Source organism: Rissa tridactyla, chromosome 6 (assembly GCF_028500815.1).
Source record: "Rissa tridactyla isolate bRisTri1 chromosome 6, bRisTri1.patW.cur.20221130, whole genome shotgun sequence".
In the NCBI taxonomy this organism is placed as follows: domain Eukaryota; kingdom Metazoa; phylum Chordata; class Aves; order Charadriiformes; family Laridae; genus Rissa; species Rissa tridactyla.
The window spans coordinates 14,798,920-14,816,377 of record NC_071471.1 but is presented as its reverse complement, the minus strand read 5'-3'; the positions used below and the strand labels follow the sequence as shown (position 1 = coordinate 14,816,377).

The 17,458-nt window shown below is 51.6% G+C and overlaps 1 protein-coding gene across 1 annotated transcript; it reads left to right on the top strand.

Moving 5' to 3' along the window:
- The first annotated feature begins 1,426 nt into the window (after positions 1-1,426).
- On the top strand, positions 1,427-4,169 carry LOC128911225 (sentrin-specific protease 2-like). The gene is made up of 6 exons (XM_054205690.1): positions 1,427-1,555; positions 1,967-2,170; positions 2,290-2,369; positions 2,767-2,851; positions 3,555-3,650; positions 4,091-4,169. Exons 1-6 carry the CDS (start codon positions 1,427-1,429, stop codon positions 4,151-4,153), a joined length of 657 nt encoding a protein of 218 aa, XP_054061665.1. The 3' UTR covers positions 4,154-4,169.
- Positions 4,170-17,458: the final 13,289 nt, after the last annotated feature.

Below are 17,458 nucleotides of genomic sequence, written 5' to 3'. Positions count from 1 at the left end.
GGTGAGGCCAAAAAGTCACCTGCCTGTGAGGTGGAAGAAAAGAAACCACCAAGGCTGCAGAAAAGAGCAGAAGGCTTTACTCCACTCACAGAGGTACCGTAGCTGACAGGCTGTTTGACAAAAGAGAAGGCTGTGAAACAGCTGCAAGGAACTCCATTTGTTATAGGTGGTTCTTCAGGCTTTTTGAAATCTGAAGAACTTGCATTTAAGCTGTTAGGGAGTGTCTGCAGCTGTGACTTCCCAGTGCAAAGGTCAGCACTAAAGCTGGTTTGAAGGATTTCAAGGATTTAAGCATCTTGCTCCACACACTCCTTGAGTTGTGCTCTAACCTAAGGGTTTCTGGGGCTTCTGTTACTCAGACAAAAATGAGTCCAGGTTTAACAGCAGTCTCCCAGAGCAGTGCTGACCTGATTCCTACAGTTATATGGGATCTGCCTCTCAACCTGTCCTAGCATGAAGATAGAACTTGAAATAGAAGCTTTTACTGCTCCGTGGTGTTGCCTTGCTTGTGGGGGACCTGAGCATCTTGCGTACGTCCTCGGGATGTCACCGAGCCGCGGATGCGCTCTGGGCATGGTTGCACTGCGTGTAGCAGTGGTCACAGGAGTTCACTTAGTTACGCTATGCAACAGGGAGTGGGAGTTGAGGTTCCCCTGCTTGTCTGAATTTTGGCTGCTCTTATTCTTGGGAGTTGCCGTCTAATTGAGGGCCCCTTTTTTGCCTCTTGAGGATTGACGTGGAAAGGGCTAGCAAGTCCAGAGTTTACGTCTGCGGGGTGATGCTCAGTACAAGGAAAACCAGGGGTTTTCTTATCCTGCTAGCCCACGTTCAACCGAGAAGAAGATGCTCTGGCAGTTCAGAGTATTTTATACTAACAGACCCAGTGGTTGCTTTGCGTTCCTTAAGCGGACTTAGACGGAAACGTCCAAATGACAACCAGCTGCATGCACAGCCTGGACTCCCGATTGCCTGACTGCAGTGTAGCTGCCTCGGTTTCCCCCTTTGCTGGTACTTCAGCTCCCTTGAAGTTCCCCCCACCCTCACATTCTTTCAGGCTCCTGACGTAGCTGCCTTGGCATGGAGAATGCCTGCTGTGGTTGCCTTAAACCTCAGCGTTGCGAGGGCTGCAGCATCGCATGGGAAAGGCGTTTGCTGTGTGTTTGCTCGTCCCTGCATTTTATCTCAGCTTCCTTGGTGAAAACAAATTGAGGCAAACCTGGGCCCTGAAGTTCCAAGTCAGGATGCTGAAACGAACCAACCAACCAAAAAGGGCGATTGCTAACCTAGCCGAAAGCCGGCAAAGGCAGTTGCTCTGTCACCTGAGCTTCGTCTCCAGGCCGTGTTTGAGTTGAAAGCTGCCCGCAGGTTGGCATGCTCGATGCTCTGTTGCACAAGTCCTTCCCCATTTAATTGTCCATTTCAGGCCATGGAGAGAGAGGTCGTTGCCGCATTAGGCAAAGGTGAGCCGGATGAGATCCTGAGCAGTGCCTTCAAACTAAGGGTCACGCGCCAGGACGTCCACACCCTAAGGAAGCTTTGCTGGCTAAATGATGAGGTAAAAGTAGCTGCAGCACAGGGATCTTCTAATGGAGCGTTAATTTCAAAATACCCCTTCAGCGTGTACAGAAGTCTTTGCAAAGTTATTTGATGACCTGCACTGCAGAGCCTAGAAATCTCTGTGCAGTTCTTATTTTAGGTACTGAAGGGTCCGGTGCTTCTGGCAGTTCCTTTACTTGTATTGTGCAGCTTCCAGGAGTTAGTGTAGGTTCTTGGAGTGGGTGGCAGGTGTTTTTATCAAGCTGCAGATGTAACCAAGTGGGAAATTCTCACAACAAAAGCTGGCAGCTGAGGCTGGAGTTCTCTCAGCTGCGTACTTCAGGGTGGCCAGAAAAGAGCTGTTGCTGTGCTTTTCATTTGGTAAGCTAGTGTCTTGTTTTACATCTCAAGCTTACTCTTTATGGTACAGGTCATCAATTTCTACATGGGTCTTGTGATGGAAAGAAGTAAGAGGGAAGGATATCCATCAGTCCATGCTTTTAGTTCGTTCTTTTATGAAAAACTTGCTTCTGGGGGCTACAAAGCTGTAGGAAGATGGACCAGGCGTGTGGATCTCTTCAACAAGGACATCATCTTAGTGCCCATTAACTTGCGTTTGCACTGGACACTAGCGGTGAGTCAAACAGGCTTGTTATTTAGAGTTGGGTGGGGAGAAAAAGCTAGCAAGAAAAGTCATGGAGGTTTGTGCAGCACAAGGTTGCGCTTTGTCTAACAGTCACCTTTGAATAACAGGTCATAGACACCAGAAAGAAGACCGTCAAATACTACGACTCCCTGGGACAAGGAGGGAACAAGATTTGTGAGACTTTGCTGTAAGTAACTGCTCAGTCAGTGCTTTTGTGTTGTGAATGAGGAGAAGGGTTTTGGGTTTTGCCCCTGTGACACGACGGCAAGTTTCCACATGTCTTGTAGATAACAAACCAGAAATCTTGGCTTCGCTTGCTGCGAGTTGTCTGACAGTGACTCCTTCCCTAGTGTCACATCGTCCCCTCCACCCAGCGTCCTGGATGCCTGGGTTCTGCCACCTTCCCCCTATAGCACAGACAAAGACATGGTAGCCCCGTGGCACACGGGCACCAACCTTGTTAGTGATCAATAAAACCCTCCTGCCATTCATCTTCCTGTGATCTTTCAGCAGCTCTTTTTTTCTCGGCCTGAATTACAGCAATGAAGAGTGATTTTTTTTTTTTCTTCTTTTGTTTTAAACAGCAAATACCTGCAAGAGGAGAGCCGTGAAAAAAGAAACATGGAGCTGAATGTTTCGGAGTGGACTGTCCACAGCATGGAGCCACATGTGAGTGAGCACTGCTTGCACTTGAAACGTGAACTAGAACTCCTTGTCACGAAGCTCTTAACGCTTTCTCATAAGGCCAGGACTTTAGAGAACAGCCATAAGCATCTTCTTCTGGTCCCACATGGGGCTGCAAGTGGACCAGGAAACCATGCTGGGATGAAATCTTTGAGCAGTGCCTCTCCTTGCTGGCCGAATACTTTGTTGGGTTTTTTTTAATTCCTCTGCCACGTGAAGGTGAATTTGGCTTTGCCCCCATTTCACAAGTCAAATTTCAAGTCTCTTTAGCAGTTGTCAGAGAACGTGGGCTGCTTGTTTGCAGCCCAAATCCTGGCACGTGACAAAGCAAGGGCTTGGGCTGATGTTTCTTGCCAAGTTAATAGTGAAAAGCAGCACCGAAAGCCTCGATTTAAGGGATGTCACTTTAGAAAGACACTGTAGAAACCTCCAGACACCTTGCAGGGAGGAAGCCTGCTGTCCCTTATCAGCCTGCCAGGAATTTGGCTTGTAACATCCGAGCGTAGGAAGCCGAGGGGAGGGATGATGTGCAGTTCCTGGGGTCTGTTCCTTGTGTTGGGGAGCGGTTACTGGGGATGGTGCAAGTTCAGGAGTGTCTGGTTAGGGTATTTTTGGTAATGGGTGCTGCTTCCAAGTTGCTTTTCCTTGAAGATAGAGGCAAATTCTCCATCTTCTTTGCATTCGTTAGGAAATCCCTCAGCAATCAAACGGAAGCGACTGCGGCGTTTTCACCTGCAAATACGCAGATTACATCTGCAGAGACAGACCGATGACCTTTACACAGGTGAGTGAAGGTTCTAAACAGCTCCAGCCCCTTTCGCACAGAGACAAGAGCCAGGGAAGTTACGCAGCGGCTGAGGTGTCTGCTCCCCGTGAGATTCCTCTTGGGGGAGATACTGGAGCCAGGGGGTTTGTGGGATCTGGCCTTTGGATCTTTGGGAGAAATGGGTCTCAGCCTTTGACCAGTGAAGACGCTGGTTCTTTTCCAAGGCAGTGCTCTTCTGTGAAAGTGCTTGTGAGCTGTTGTGTGGTCAAGGAGATCTGGTTTTGGTGTCATGTCACCCTCTTAGGAGCTGTGTGGGTGAAAGCCAGGCTGTACCCGAAGGGCAAGTGTTGACAGTTCTTAAAAGGAACTTCATAGTAAAGAATTAAGTGGGTGTTTCTGCGTATTTTGTGTCTCTTTCTGCCATGAGGTGCATTTCATGGATTTTCTTTTCTTTTCAGACCCACATGCCTTACTTCCGTAAGAAGATGGTCTGGGAAATACTCCATCAGGAGCTGCTGTGAGACCTGCACGACAGGAGGAACCGTTCTTCTAGTTATTTTTCTCATACGTTATTGTTGTTAGATGTTTTTCTCTGTAGGTTAAGAAGTAGTGGTTAAGATTATTTCCCCCGCCCCCCGCCTGCCCCTATTTTGGAGACAGTAACTCTCTTTGAAATTAGCTAACACACCTTAAGTGCAAGCTGGAAAGGTTGGTGTCACCTGGCCAAGGGAAAGGTTAAGAACAAATGCTGTGAACTTCCATCGCAGAGAGGGCTGCTCACACCTCGCAGCACACGTGGCCACCTTATGGACGAATGGGACTCATCTGGTGGTGGCAAGAGTTGCATGAGCTGAACTTCTCTCACAGCACACGTGGTCACGTTATGGACAAATGGGACTCATCTGGTGGTGGCAACAGTTGTGTGAGCTGAACTTCTCTTCCCAACAAGAAGGTGCTGAACTACTGTTTCCTCAAAGAGAGTTTTCTTCTGTTTCTGGAATAATCTACCATCTACTTGATGCCTACAAGTGGATTTGTGATGACCATCAGAAGAAAGCATTTACCATCTTTTGATTTGCGAGAGAAACCCCTGTGGTTGGGGTTGGTTTGGTTTTTTTCTGTCTCCAGGGAGTTTTATAATGTGAAAAGAGAAGTATTTATTTATTTTTATTAAAATAAATATTTAAATTATTTAAAGAGCCTTACTGGAATGAAACTTGATCTGGTAATGAGAGTGATTTAGGGTTTTTTTGTCTTTGAAAATAAGGTTGACATATCAATGTGGGTTTTAGCTCACTGACAGTGTATGGAGGAAGACGACTCTGGCCAGGCTGGGTATCAGAGCACCAGAACCTCCAAGCGATTGTCCCAAAATGCTGAAGGGACAACCAGGACGTTGTTCAGCAGCGAGAATCCCAGTAACAGCCAAGTAGGAGATTATTGCTGCTCTGCCGCAGGCGCTGCCTCCAGGCGTCTGCCCAATGAAGAGCTTGTGTCGATCCTCGCTCTGTTACGCTCAGACCCAGCTAGATCAGTTTAAACATGGCGTTTCCCCCTTTCTTTCATTTTCCCACGCCCCCTCTAGCTTACACTCCGGAGCTGGAGTGGGATTTCAGGTCTTTCCTTGACCATCGCAGAGGAAAAATTGCCCAAGAGGTGGTTTGGAAGCCCCGTGTTGGAACGCTTGTACAAATGACCGTGTGGTGTTGTTTCTGTAATGGCAGTTACCATCATGTGAGGTGATTCCTGCCCGGTGATGCGGTCTCTCCTCTCCTCGTCTTCGGGGGGAAAGCTGGTGATTTTGGGGCCATGCCCTCTGTCGCCGTGGGTGGGATCAGCCTTCCCAGGCTGCTCCTCGCCTGAAGGTCTGCTCTCCTGGGCCGGCTGACGCGGTGGTTTGGCTGTGGTGCGGGTCAGCAGCCACATCGCTCTCTGCTTTCAAAGTGATGAGCTTAATCCGTCCCCAAATCAGAGGTGGTTCTCCAAAGGAAGAACTATTGCAAAGGCCATTTGTCGTGGTTTGTCCCTCCATGAGATACTACATCTTCCGGGGCTCCCGGAGGACGTGGAAGATTTTAGCTGTTTATTACCGCTAGGACGCAGTAGCTGAACGCTTGAAGTGTCCTTTCCCCTTCCCTTCGGTTCTCGCCATCTGGGGGCTGCAGTTTTGAGGCTGACCCTGTGCTCTGCTGAGTACAAAAGCAGGATTTTGTCCCCCGTCCTCCGTCAGGGGACACCTGCTGCTGGTCGCTTGGCAGCGCTGGTGGCTGCTGAAAGCCTCTGCGTCTGAGGTGGTGGGAAATGGTAGGCGTAGCAGCCACCGTCCCCTCTGTCTACAGGGTCACCTCCTGGGCTCTGGCCCTTCAGCCGGGGCTCGTGTCCTTGTGCCCCAAGGAGGTTCTCTGAGAGCAGCCCCTGGGGAGCAACAGCCTGTTAACACTGTGCTCTGCACGAGCAGTTGGGTGGGAGCTGGGCCTCGCTTCTCCTTAGGAAATGGCCTTTTGGAGGGGACGAGCCATGGGATGAGGGGGAACGGTTTTTCACTGGAAGAGGGGAGATTTAGATGAGATGTGAGGAAGCAATTCTTGGCTGTGAGGGTGGTGGGACGCTGGCCCAGGCTGCCCAGAGAAGCTGTGGCTGCCCCATCCCTGGAGGGGTTCAAGGCCAGGTTGGACGGGGCTGGGAGCAGCCTGGGCTGGTGGGAGGTGTCCCTGCCCAGGGCAGGGGGTGGCACTGGGTGGGCTTGAAGGTCCCTTCCAAGCCAAACCCTTCTCTGCTTCCATGAAAGACAGGATCCTGGCCTTGGCCCCGCTCGAGCGGGCAGGACCAGCTCCACCGGGCACCGGAGCTGTCTCTGAAGGGGCCGCTCGTCGGGTTCCGCCCCCCCGGCCCCCAGCAGCTCCCGAGCCCGGGCAGGAGGGGGCCACCCCCGGCGCCCGCCGCCAGCCGCCACGGCCTCCCGCCAGGGCCGCCGCGGGGCGGGGCCTCCCCTCAGGGCCGGCGGCGGGGGAGGCGGGGCCTGGCGCGGGGGCCCGCGCGCCGGCGGGGCGGCGTCACTTCCTCTGCGGAGGGCGCTGGCGCCGGGGACGGTCGGGTCGGGTCGGGTCGGGTCGGCGGTGCCGGTGGCGGGGAGCGGCGGGACGATGAGCGACAGCGGGGAGCAGAACTACGGCGAGCGGGTAATACACGGAGCCTGAGTGCGCTGCCCGGCCGGGACAGCCCGCACTCCCCTCCATCCCTCCCTCCGCCGCGGCCCGAGGGGAGGAGCCGCCGCGGGAAGGGCCCGCCGTGGCCCCGGCGGCGGCGTCGGGGTCGGGGTGTTTTTCCTTTGGGAAATGAGTCTTGTTTTCCTTCGAGGTGTTTAGTTTTTAGAGAGAAGTGCAGTGCCGGGGTCAGCGCTGTGGTTTGGGTGCTTTTTTCCCTCATCAGCCTGTACTTTTTGAACTTCTCGCAGCCTCAGCAGGAGTTGTGGAGGTGATGAGTAGTTTGAAGTTTTAGCCTTCACTGGAGGTGGCAAAAAATCCATTTTGAAGAGAAGGTAACAATTCTGAGCAGGAAATTGGAGTGTCTTGCTTTGGGTAGGGCCTTTTCTCTTTCAGATTCCCTGTAAGAAGCTTTAATAGTGCAAGTGTTTGTCCTTCCATGGAGCTGAGGTTAGGAGAACTTGGTCTGCGGGAGGTTAAAAATGCTGCATGGGAATGAATGCTGAAAGACAGGGATTAGAGAATAGGCTCGTGCCGCCCCCGGTCTTCCCTCTCCGTTGGTGTCTTCACGTCGTTCTTACAACTGCTGTGTTGTTGGGGAGGAGCTCTTAGTTCTGACTTGCTCAAGGTGGATTTCTGTGGGTTAGTTTTTTTTATAAAAGGTTGATTGAATTGCTGTTGTGCGAGTCCACTGAAAAGCAGTTCAAGACGGCAGCCGACCTTTAGTAAAAGTTTGGCAGGATAACCTGCGCTGTATTTCCAATCAGAAGGAGTGGAAACACGAAGACCTTTCGAGCAAAGTCTTTTGGAAAGGTAACTGTGCAGGGTGTGATAGGACAGCAATTGCTATCCCACCTACTTCCTAGTCTGTACTTTCCCATTCTTCCTGCTTCCCTGTTCTTCCCTTTTCTATACTTTTATTTACAAAAATAAAATCCCGTGCAGACAGTCTTCAGCAAGGCTTACAATGAGTTATGGCTGAACTTTTGTGAGTCATAAATAGGCAAGTTGTACGCAATGTAGGCATTTGTAAAATTAAGAGAGAAGAGCACAGAGCTACAACCTGCTATTTCAGACTAGATGAGGGAGCGGCTTTTCTAATGCTCTTGCTAGTGTTATTTATGACATTTTTGGCTTACTTAAGGCTTCTATTTTACCGAGTCAATGGCTTTTCTACTTTTTCAAGCGGGAAGCGCTCAAGTCTCTGCAGAGGAGCAGCAGCGTTTGGATAAAGAATCTAGGATATGACTTTCCGACTGTCTGTTGAGCTGCTCCAAGTCCACGCTGCCAACAAGAATTGTGCTCCTGAAAACGTGTTCTGCTTTCTCCCTTATACTAGTGTTTGGACAGCCAGTCGGATCTGGGAATTAGATCAGCTGATTTATTTTTTTTGTCCTGATTGCGTTTCCAGCTGCATTGCTTTGCAGGCTTGACTGGATTGTGGAGCCACGAGTCCTAGTGTCAGCATTGGGGATGGAGAAGAAATACCAGGTGCTTTCGCAAGTAATGGGACTTGCTATTTCAGCAGCAAAGCAAACTGAAACTGGTTTATGTCACAGTTTAAAAAGGGAGAGGGGTGTGAAAAAAAGAAGGGAAAGAAAATCCCCGCTCAAATTCTCTTTCAGAGTTTATAGTCCATAGTGGGATTAAACTCCGGAAGCTCTTTTTAACTGAAGAGGCTCTAAGTTATTAGGTGCTACTAATACTTCGAATACTGGAACACACTTGAGATACCATCGGTATGCTGTAATAATTGCCACGTTTTTCCAAGTCGCTTGTATTGTGTTTTCCTTCATTGAAATTGTGCTCACTGGAGTGCATGTGATTCAGGCATGGGAGGGCTGGGAAGAAGACTAGTTAAAGGGAAAAGTAGTGAGTCTCCTTGTGTGAATTAGTTAATGGTGGTGGTGATTACTTGCTATGTGCCTGGTCAGCAATTGCTTAATATGGTAGTCAGGTCTGTTGGTTGGTTGTTTTGTTTTTTTTAATCAGAGTAACTTGAATAGTAGAAATGCTCAAGGTATGGATGTACTTACAAGATACTTAAGGCATCTCTTTTTAAAAATGCTGATTTTTATTAGTAAGTTGTGGAAGAAGAACTAAGGAAGCAGTTTGAGAAGGTTCGAAACAATCTGATAGCTTGATGCCACCAAAAGGACAGGTCGTTCTTTGTGTTCCTCCTTCATCAGCTGCCCTTGATCTGACTTTTTGTTGGGCTGGTTGGTACCCGAAGCTGTCAGAAAATCCTTTGCTTTTTGCTGCTGGACTAGTCTCCTGCCGGCTTGGTGGCACGGAGTGAGCCCCAGGGCCAGTGCAAGCGGCAGAGGTGGTGGGAGGAAGCTGGGCTTCCGTGCTTCTTGTCTGATAGTCTCATTTTTCAAAACACATTCTTGTCTTTTTTTGGCTTTTTTTTATTTTTTTTCTTTTTGGTGGAGTGTGGGAACTGTCATGGGAAGGCGCTGCTCTGCTTTCCCTCCCAGTGGATTCCCAGCCCTCCCAGCAGTGATCTGGTCTGGTGCTGGTGTGCTTCAGGGGGAGAGAGGCAAAAGCTGTTCCTTCCAGGTGTTCCAGTCCACAAGCCTGGACTTCAGGGCTTCCACCTCAATTCCAGTAGTGGCCAATGAAGGGGAAGAACTGTGGGTAACGATCAAGGGATCTGGTGATTTTGGGAATGTACACGTCGTCACAAATTGAAGGTTAGAATAAAATGGTTATTTAATAGCAAACACCAGTCGTGATCTGCTTACCGGCAGAGTTTGAATATAGGGAGGGTAAAGAAGTCTGTTTTTTCTTCTTTTGTTATTGCATATTCCTTACAGGAGCCTAGTTTGGCAAAAGAGCAAAAATTAGGCAGAGAAAATGTCTGAAGAACAACCAAAGGAGGTAGTAGAAACTCTGCAATTTCAGTGAGCTGCGGGGAGTGGCTTGTAGGAACCCTCAGTATGTGTCAGGATAATGGGGCATAAACTGCTTTTGGAGTGATGCAGGCTCCTGGTGTTTGACATTTTAGCCAGGGAGGATTTCCTGGGGCTTGGGGGGCGGGTAAGAGCTTTGACATTTTAGGGGTTATTGCCAGTCTTAGCGATAGGCGGAGCAGGTGAGGTGCCAGGAATTCCTTGGAGGCTGGAAGTACTGAAGAAGTGGCATAATCCTGTAAAATGTGGTAGATTGAAGAGAGAGGTTTCAACGAATGGTGATCTGGAAACAAAAATGTGGATGTTTAAAAACTGGAAAATGTTGTAAAATCCAAAAGGGCTGAATGAATCTAAGGCAGCTGTTTAATTTTCTGGTTTAGATACACATCTGTTTCCTCTCAGATCACAGGTGTCCCGCTTCCACATCCATCTTAACGTAATGTAGCAAAGGTTGTTGTAAAAATATGTCAAAGGGATGAAGACTTCAGTCATTTGCTTAAGCTAAAATGATTTCTCTACTGATTTCTTCAAAGCTTATTAACTTCTAAACACTAGAAAGGGGTACGGGGTATGTTTGTGGGCAAGATTCTCGCTGCTGCTTCCGTCCAGTTGTGCATTTCTTGTGTCCTTCTCAGTGTCAGACCACCCGTATTTCAAATTATGATTTGTTTGGAAGTGTGAAGCCTGCATACGTAATGACGCTTGTGCAGGTGTGTATATAGATGTCTCTCTGTATTTATAACCATTCAGTATAAACGAGAAAGTTTGCTGCAGAGTTCTCTCCCCCTTGCTGGCTGCCATCCTGAGCACTCCTTGCCCCGGTGCTGGGGCCCTGAGCCCTTCCCTTCCTCCCGACGCCGCAGCGCTCGCAGGGTCCCACATTGGCTGTCCCTGCTGGGAGAGCACGGCTTCTGCTGATGGGATGGGCTGGGAATAGTCCTTGTGCATTTTCTATTGGTATCGGGATCAATACTGGTTCTTTAGTGTTCTCAATGTTAATTGTCTAGTCTTATTCTATTAAACCTGTTTGAATTTCAGTCCTCGGCTTTCCTTGTTTTTTCCCAGTTCCCCTTCCTGGGTGGGGAGGGGCCATCGGGTGAGAGAATACCTGTCTAAACGACAATAAATTGTTGCGGGTTTCTCAGAGCAGAAGAGGGAGTTACGTTGGAGCAGTTACAGGAAGAAGTTGCCACCCGCAGCCGACTGCTGAGCCCTTCCCAAACAAGCGGGGCTTTCCCAGGAAGCCCCTGTGGCCGCCCTGAAGGCGCTCGCCCTTCCCTGCCAGGTACCACGCAGCAGGGGAGGGAGCAGAGCCCATCTCCAGGAGTGCTGGGCACCTCTCTGGTGACACCGGGAGGACAGAGCAGGGTCTCCGCACGCCTCCCCCAAAGCCATCCTCCCAGCCCAGACCAGATGTGGAGCAGACGCTGCAGCGGGGCTTCGCTGAGCTGATGTGCCACCTCCATGCAAGCCCCTGCCATGGCAATGGTGGCGGGAAGCTGAGGGACCCCTGCCCGGCACTCCTAGTCCTTCTGGGTCCACAAAGTGGTGGTGATGGCGGTGTCCCTTCTGAGCTGAGTGACAAACACCACCGCGACAGCCCGTGGAGGAGGAGGAACGTCTGGGAGGGGTTGGTGGGCAGGGGAGAAGACGGGCAGGAATTCAGATGTGCCCTGCTCAGCTCAGGCAGGAGCCGAGTTCACGTTCTGCCATTTTACACCCCGAGTAAGACCGCCCAGACCCGTGCTTGGCCACGAGACGGAGTCTGCCTCCCGGAGTGCCCGTTTTGGGGTGGGAAGCAGGGACGAGCTGCGAGGTGCCTTTAGGTGCCGACCGGCTAAACACACACGAGCCATAAGGCAGCTGTGGTGACAAACTGACTCATATCCAGGGGGATGGTACCCAAGGCAAAGAACCGCCGAGATTAGCCAGCCAAAGCCCCAGCAAAGGCGCGCTGCGGGGAGTCGCAGTGCTGGTTTGGAGTCTGGGATAGCGCTGTGCCACCCGGCATCATCCCGAACACATGCGAAATAAAGAGATTGAAATGCCAGATTAAGCATATTACGCTTTCCATACCTAAAAGTAGGGGTATAGCTAAAATGACCAAGCATTCCTCCAGCCCTAAGGTTAATTGTTCAGTTTGTTATGCCACGAATTTGAAATATGCTGCTTCGGCATCCAGGTGTGTGAAGCTGCTTTCACACTGAAGCTGCTCTAAAGGCACAGACTCTGGGTAACGCACAATTAATGAGCTCAGATTCTGGAATGATCCGCGTTCACTATCGGATCGGAGATGGGACTCCAGTAATCCATGTGGATGTAAACGTCTGGTAACGGGATTCGGGATTTTCGTGCACCAAAGAGCCTAATTTTGAGTCCTTACGCATCAATGTACTGAGCAAGAAGCTCAAAGGCACAGTAAGGAATTAAGTCATGACCATCAGCTGCATCAATTACAGGCACTGAGAAATGTAACTGATGTAAAACTGCACTGTAAAGACGTGCCAGGAATTACAACAGGCAGCCTCTGGCACATCCAGCTGTTGTATTTGCCTTTAGAAAAAGGGGAATTTTTTGCCATATGCAGGACAGAGAGGAGGAAAAAACCCAAAACATTTAATGTAAGGTGCAACAAGAGACTCCCCTCCAAAAAGAAAGACTCTCAGTCTGGTGGCATTAATTTAATGAAATGGTAACTTCTTGATGTGTTTGGTTACTGACGTTTAGAGATCACAACAGGCTCCACACCAAACACCACGCACAAAGGAATCCGACTGGGACAAAACCTTTGGACGGGCACCGCAGTCACACTGACCCTGTCGCCACTGTCAGGTACTTTTCTGGCACACACAAAGCCATTCACGCAGGTGTTTTCAAATCATTTAACAGCATTAAAACCCCTGTCCTGGTGAGGACAAGGAAGTGGTGTTACCAGGAAGCACAGAGGAGCTGCTTTAGAATAACCACCACAGTTCCCGGAGAAGATTTCTCATCTTTTTCTGAGCATTGTCCTGCGGTGGGTTATGCTGCAGGGTGGAAGAAACTGCGGCTGGGGGGACATGCCTGGCAGAGGAATCCTGCAGCCCCAGGGCTGGCTCCACACCTGTGCCCAGGGTAGGGGGTCCCAAGGCAGGAGAGAAGCCTCAGCATCACCCTGTGGCACAGGGCAGCTGTACGAGTCTCACGTGGGCCACATCTGTCTTGGGAGCAGGGAAGAGCCCTTCCCCAAAAGACCATCCTTCCCCCTTTCCTAGAATATTGTCCAGTGGGTTCACCGCTCTGGCTTTCTCTCTGCTGTGGACAGAAACAGGAGTGCTGCAGGTGAGTTTTGGCTTCACAGAGCTAAACCGAGAAAAACCTGGCAACTTTCCTTATTCAGGACCTCAAACAAATGGATGGGGAGAGGAGAGGGAGGCAGAAGCCGACTGAAGAGGCATCTCCAAGTCGCAGGCCCTGCGGGGGGCTGCCCTGCCCTCTGCCGGGCTGCTTCCACCACCCACCCTGCCTGCAGCCTGCCTGCAACGCCTCTGCCATGGCCACTTCTGCCTCCAGCGCTCAGGCATCTTCCTGGGTCAGAGCCCTGAAGCAGAAGTGAAGCGGCAATTAAGTTCCTAAAGCAATGAGGAAGGTCGTTGTCATTAAACCAGACACCACCATCACTTAAGACTCCCTGCAGGCATAAAAGGCTAGGGGGACCTCCTGTGACAAGGGCTGCTCCAAAGGGCCATTCCTGCCCTGGGCCCTTCCATCTGCCCCCTTTGCTCCTCTTAGACTTAAAAACTTGTTTTCACGCCTCATGTGTCTCTCCAGGAGAGAAAAATCTCTCCAGGACGCGGCTGCAGCAACACATGCACATTTCCACCCCAGAGGCAACAGCTGGTAAACCACTAGGAAGCACCGTATTAAAAACCCCCCCTGGACAGCGGGGCAGGGCAAGGCATTGCCCCCGAGAGCTAGCCCAGGCCACCAGGAGCCAGCTCAGCACTCGCCAGCCCTACAGCGGCCGCTTTAGCCGGGCTCCCTGCAGCGGGCCCTTGGCCGCCGCTACATCACGGTTCGTCACAATGGTCGAACGCAGCGTCCGCGTCCCTAGTTGCAGCGGAGCCATGGCGGAACCGCACGCAGCGCCTGCAGCTCCCCAGCGGAGCGGCACAAAGCGTCGCTTGGGCCGTGAGGCCAGGGCTGGGTAAGCCCGGCAATGCCATTCCCTCACCGCCGCAGAGCACAGGAGGCAGTAGCGGGCGCGCAAGAGCCAGCGTCGCCGGGCGCTGTGGCCCGCCCCCGTCCTGCGGGACGCGGAACGGCTTCTCCAGCCTCTGGGTCCTCCAGGGCGCCCCTGCGGCCTCCGACGGGCCCCCCGGGCCTCTGTGGGTCCCCCGCGAGGTCCCTCCGGCCTCGGTTGGGCCCCTGCGGCCGCCCCTCCGCCCTCTGCGGGGCCTCTCCCTAAAGGGAGACGGGCCTGTCGCCCTCCACGGCCGTCCAGGGCTCGGCTCGGGGCTTTCTGGGAGGGAAAGCTCCCCGCCTGGCCGGGGGCGGGCCGGCACAGGCCCGGCCCCAGCGGGGAGGAGGCGGCGGAGGGCTGGGCGGCCGTTCCCGCCTCCCTCAGGCGGCGCCGCGCATGCGCGCGCCCCGCCGCCTGCCCGTCCCTCCCCTCCCTTTCGCAGGGGCGGGGGGCGCTCCCCGGCAGCCAATAGGGAGGCGGCGCCGGGCGCGCGGGCCGGGCGCATTTCCGGCGCGGGGTGTGTGTCCCGATGGCTGCTGGGGGCCCTCGGCGCCCTCCTCGCCGCCGCCCGCCGCCCCGCGCCGCCCGAGGGCCTTTCGCCGGAGGGGGAAACCTTTGGGCTCTGGAAAGTACCTTTGGAAGTTTGGGCCCTGTGAAGGGAAGTCAGCCTGGTAGAAGCTGAAGGAAGTTTCAAGCCGCGGTTCTGTGTGTTCTTTCCTCAGCACTTGTGCGCCTGCGGACGATCGTGCCGAGTCTGAGGCAAAAAAGAGGAGGACAGGTATTGCACGGTACAGAAGTCTTGAATGTGCCTGGTTTTCCTGAGGTTTCGTCTGCCTTAGAGAACTCTGGCTTCTGTGCTTGTTTTTACTTGAAAAGTAAAATTGCAAGTTGACGTATTTTCTAATACTGCTGCTTTTCTGTGCAGGTATCACATGGGTGGATGTTTGCTGCCCAGAGCCGTCTCAGGGCGATGTTGTGACCAGGTAGAGTCTCTTTTCATCACGGTTCTTGTTTCTTTTGGCTCTGTGCGCGTGTCTCTTTCCGTGCCTGTTCTTCTCCCCGCTTTAAAGCCTAGCGCTCTCTTTAGCCGTGCGGCACTGTTGTGTGCTGGAATTGTCCGTGGTTCACCTGAGCTCGGGGGAGAGAAGGAAAGAAAGGAACTGAGAGGGTAGGATGGGTTCAAGTGAAAGGAACATTTTCTTGCCTTTTTTTGTGGATTTAACTACCAAGGGAAGTCATTTGACGAAGCTTGTGATGCTTACTCTTACCACGCTGGACTGAAAGGGGAGAATACTGTGAGAGTCTGTTGTAGGTCTCCCTCCTGGAAAAGGTCTCCCTGCCCTTGTCTTTGGTGACAAGGCAAATTCTTGGTTTTGAAGAAGGCACATGTGTACGGACAACTTTACTGTCTGTGTATGTGTTTGCTCTTCAGAGTCTGTGTGGTTTTACTGGTAATCCTCTCCAAATGGGGACAGTCACTCTCTTGACTAGCCTATAGGAGGCAAGTAAATATCCTGTAGGTGTCCCATTTTTAGTTCCCTGTGCTGGTCTTAGTTTCCGTAAGCTAACTGTATGTGGCTGCAGGTAGAGTTGCAGACGTTCATGTTATACCTTGCAGTATAAGCCCTAGCACGCAGCATTTATCCCCAGTAGATCCCAGAGCACTTGACAGAGGAAGTGCTGGTTGCTTCCCTGTTTTCCAAATAACGAAACTGATCAAGAGAAACCAAAGGAGTCTTGCACAGGGAGATGGGAAGGAATTTACAAAGCCTCCAGCGCTTCCTTCTATGCCAGTCTCACTGCTCCGAAAGAACCGTGCTGGAAGCGGAGACGATGTTGTCACACGTGTGCAACCGAGGCTGTAGTCAGCATCAGCCTTGAAAAAGCATTTCTTGTCCAGAAGGTGAATTCTTGAGAATTCCGTGGGACAGTACAGGTCCACAGCTCACTGCTCTCTCTCTTTCTCTCTCCCTCTCCTCGCAGGGGCTCCCCACCAGCAGAAGCTACTCCGCAACAGCATGGACCAGCGAAACAAGCGGTACCCCTGGCACCTGGTGAGGCCAAAAAGTCACCTGCCTGTGAGGTGGAAGAAAAGAAACCGCCAAGGCTGCAGAAAAGAGCAGAAGGCTTTACTCCACTCACAGAGGTACCGTAGCTGACAGGCTCTTTGACAAAACTGAAGGCTGTGAAACAGCTGCAAGGAACCCCATTTGTTATAGGTGGTTCTTCAGGCTTTTTGAAATCTGAAGAACTTGCATTTTAAGCTGTTAGGGAGTGTCTGCAGCTGTGACTTCCCAGTGCAAAGGTCAGCACTAAAGCTGGTTTGAAGGATTTCAAGGATTTAAGCATTTGATGCTCCACACACTCCTTGAGTTGTGCTCCAACCTAAGGGTTGGTGGGGCTTCTGTTACTCGGACAAAAATGAGTCCAGGTTTAACAGCAGTCTCCCAGAATAGTGCTGACCTGATTCCTACAGTTATATGGGATCTGCCTCTCAACCTGTCCTAGCATGAAGATAGAACTTGAAATAGAAGCTTTTACTGCTCCGTGGTGTTGCCGTGCTTGTGGGGGACCTGAGCATCTTGCGTACGTCCTCGGGATGTCACCGAGCCATGGATGCGCTCTGGGCACGGTTGCACTGCGTGTAGCAGTGGTCACAGGAGTTCACTTAGTTACGCTATGCAACAGGGAGTGGGAGTTGAGGTTCCCCTGCTTGTCTGAATGTTGGCTGCTCTTATTCTTGGGAGTTGCAGTCTGATCGAGTGCCCCCTTTTTTGCCTCTTGAGGATTGACTTGGAAAGGGCTAGCAAGTCCAGAGTTTACAACGTCTGCGGGGTGATGCTCAGTACAAGGAAAACCAGGGGTGTTCTTATCCTGCTAGCCCACGTTCAACCGAGAAGAAGATGCTCTGGCAGTTCAGAGTATTTTATTCTAACAGACCCAGTGGTTTATTTGCGTTCCTTAAGCAGACTTAGATGGAAACGTCCAAGTGACAACCAGTTGCATGCACAGCCTGGACTCCCGATTGCCTGACTGCAGTGTAGCTGCCTCGGTTTCCCCCTTTTGCTGGTACTTCAGCTCCCTTGAAGTTCCCCCACCTTCCCATTCTTTCAGGCTCCTGACGTAGCTGCCTTGGCATGGAGAATGCCTGCTGTGGTTGCCTTAAACCTCAGCGTTGCGAGGGCTGCAGCATCGCATGGGAAAGGCGTTTGCTGTGTGTTTGCTCGTCCCTGCGTTTTGTCTCAGCTTCCTTGGTGAAAACAAATTGAAGCAAACCTGGGCCCTGAAGTTCCAAGTCAGGATGCTGAAACCAACCAACCAACCAAAAAGGGCGATTGCTAACCTAGCCGAAAGCCGGCAAAGGCAGTTGCTCTGTCACCTGAGCTTCATTTCCAGGCCGTGTTTGAGCTGAAAGCTGCCCACAGGTTGGCATGCTCGATGCTCTGTTTCACAAGTCCTTCCCCATTTAATTGTCCATTTCAGGCC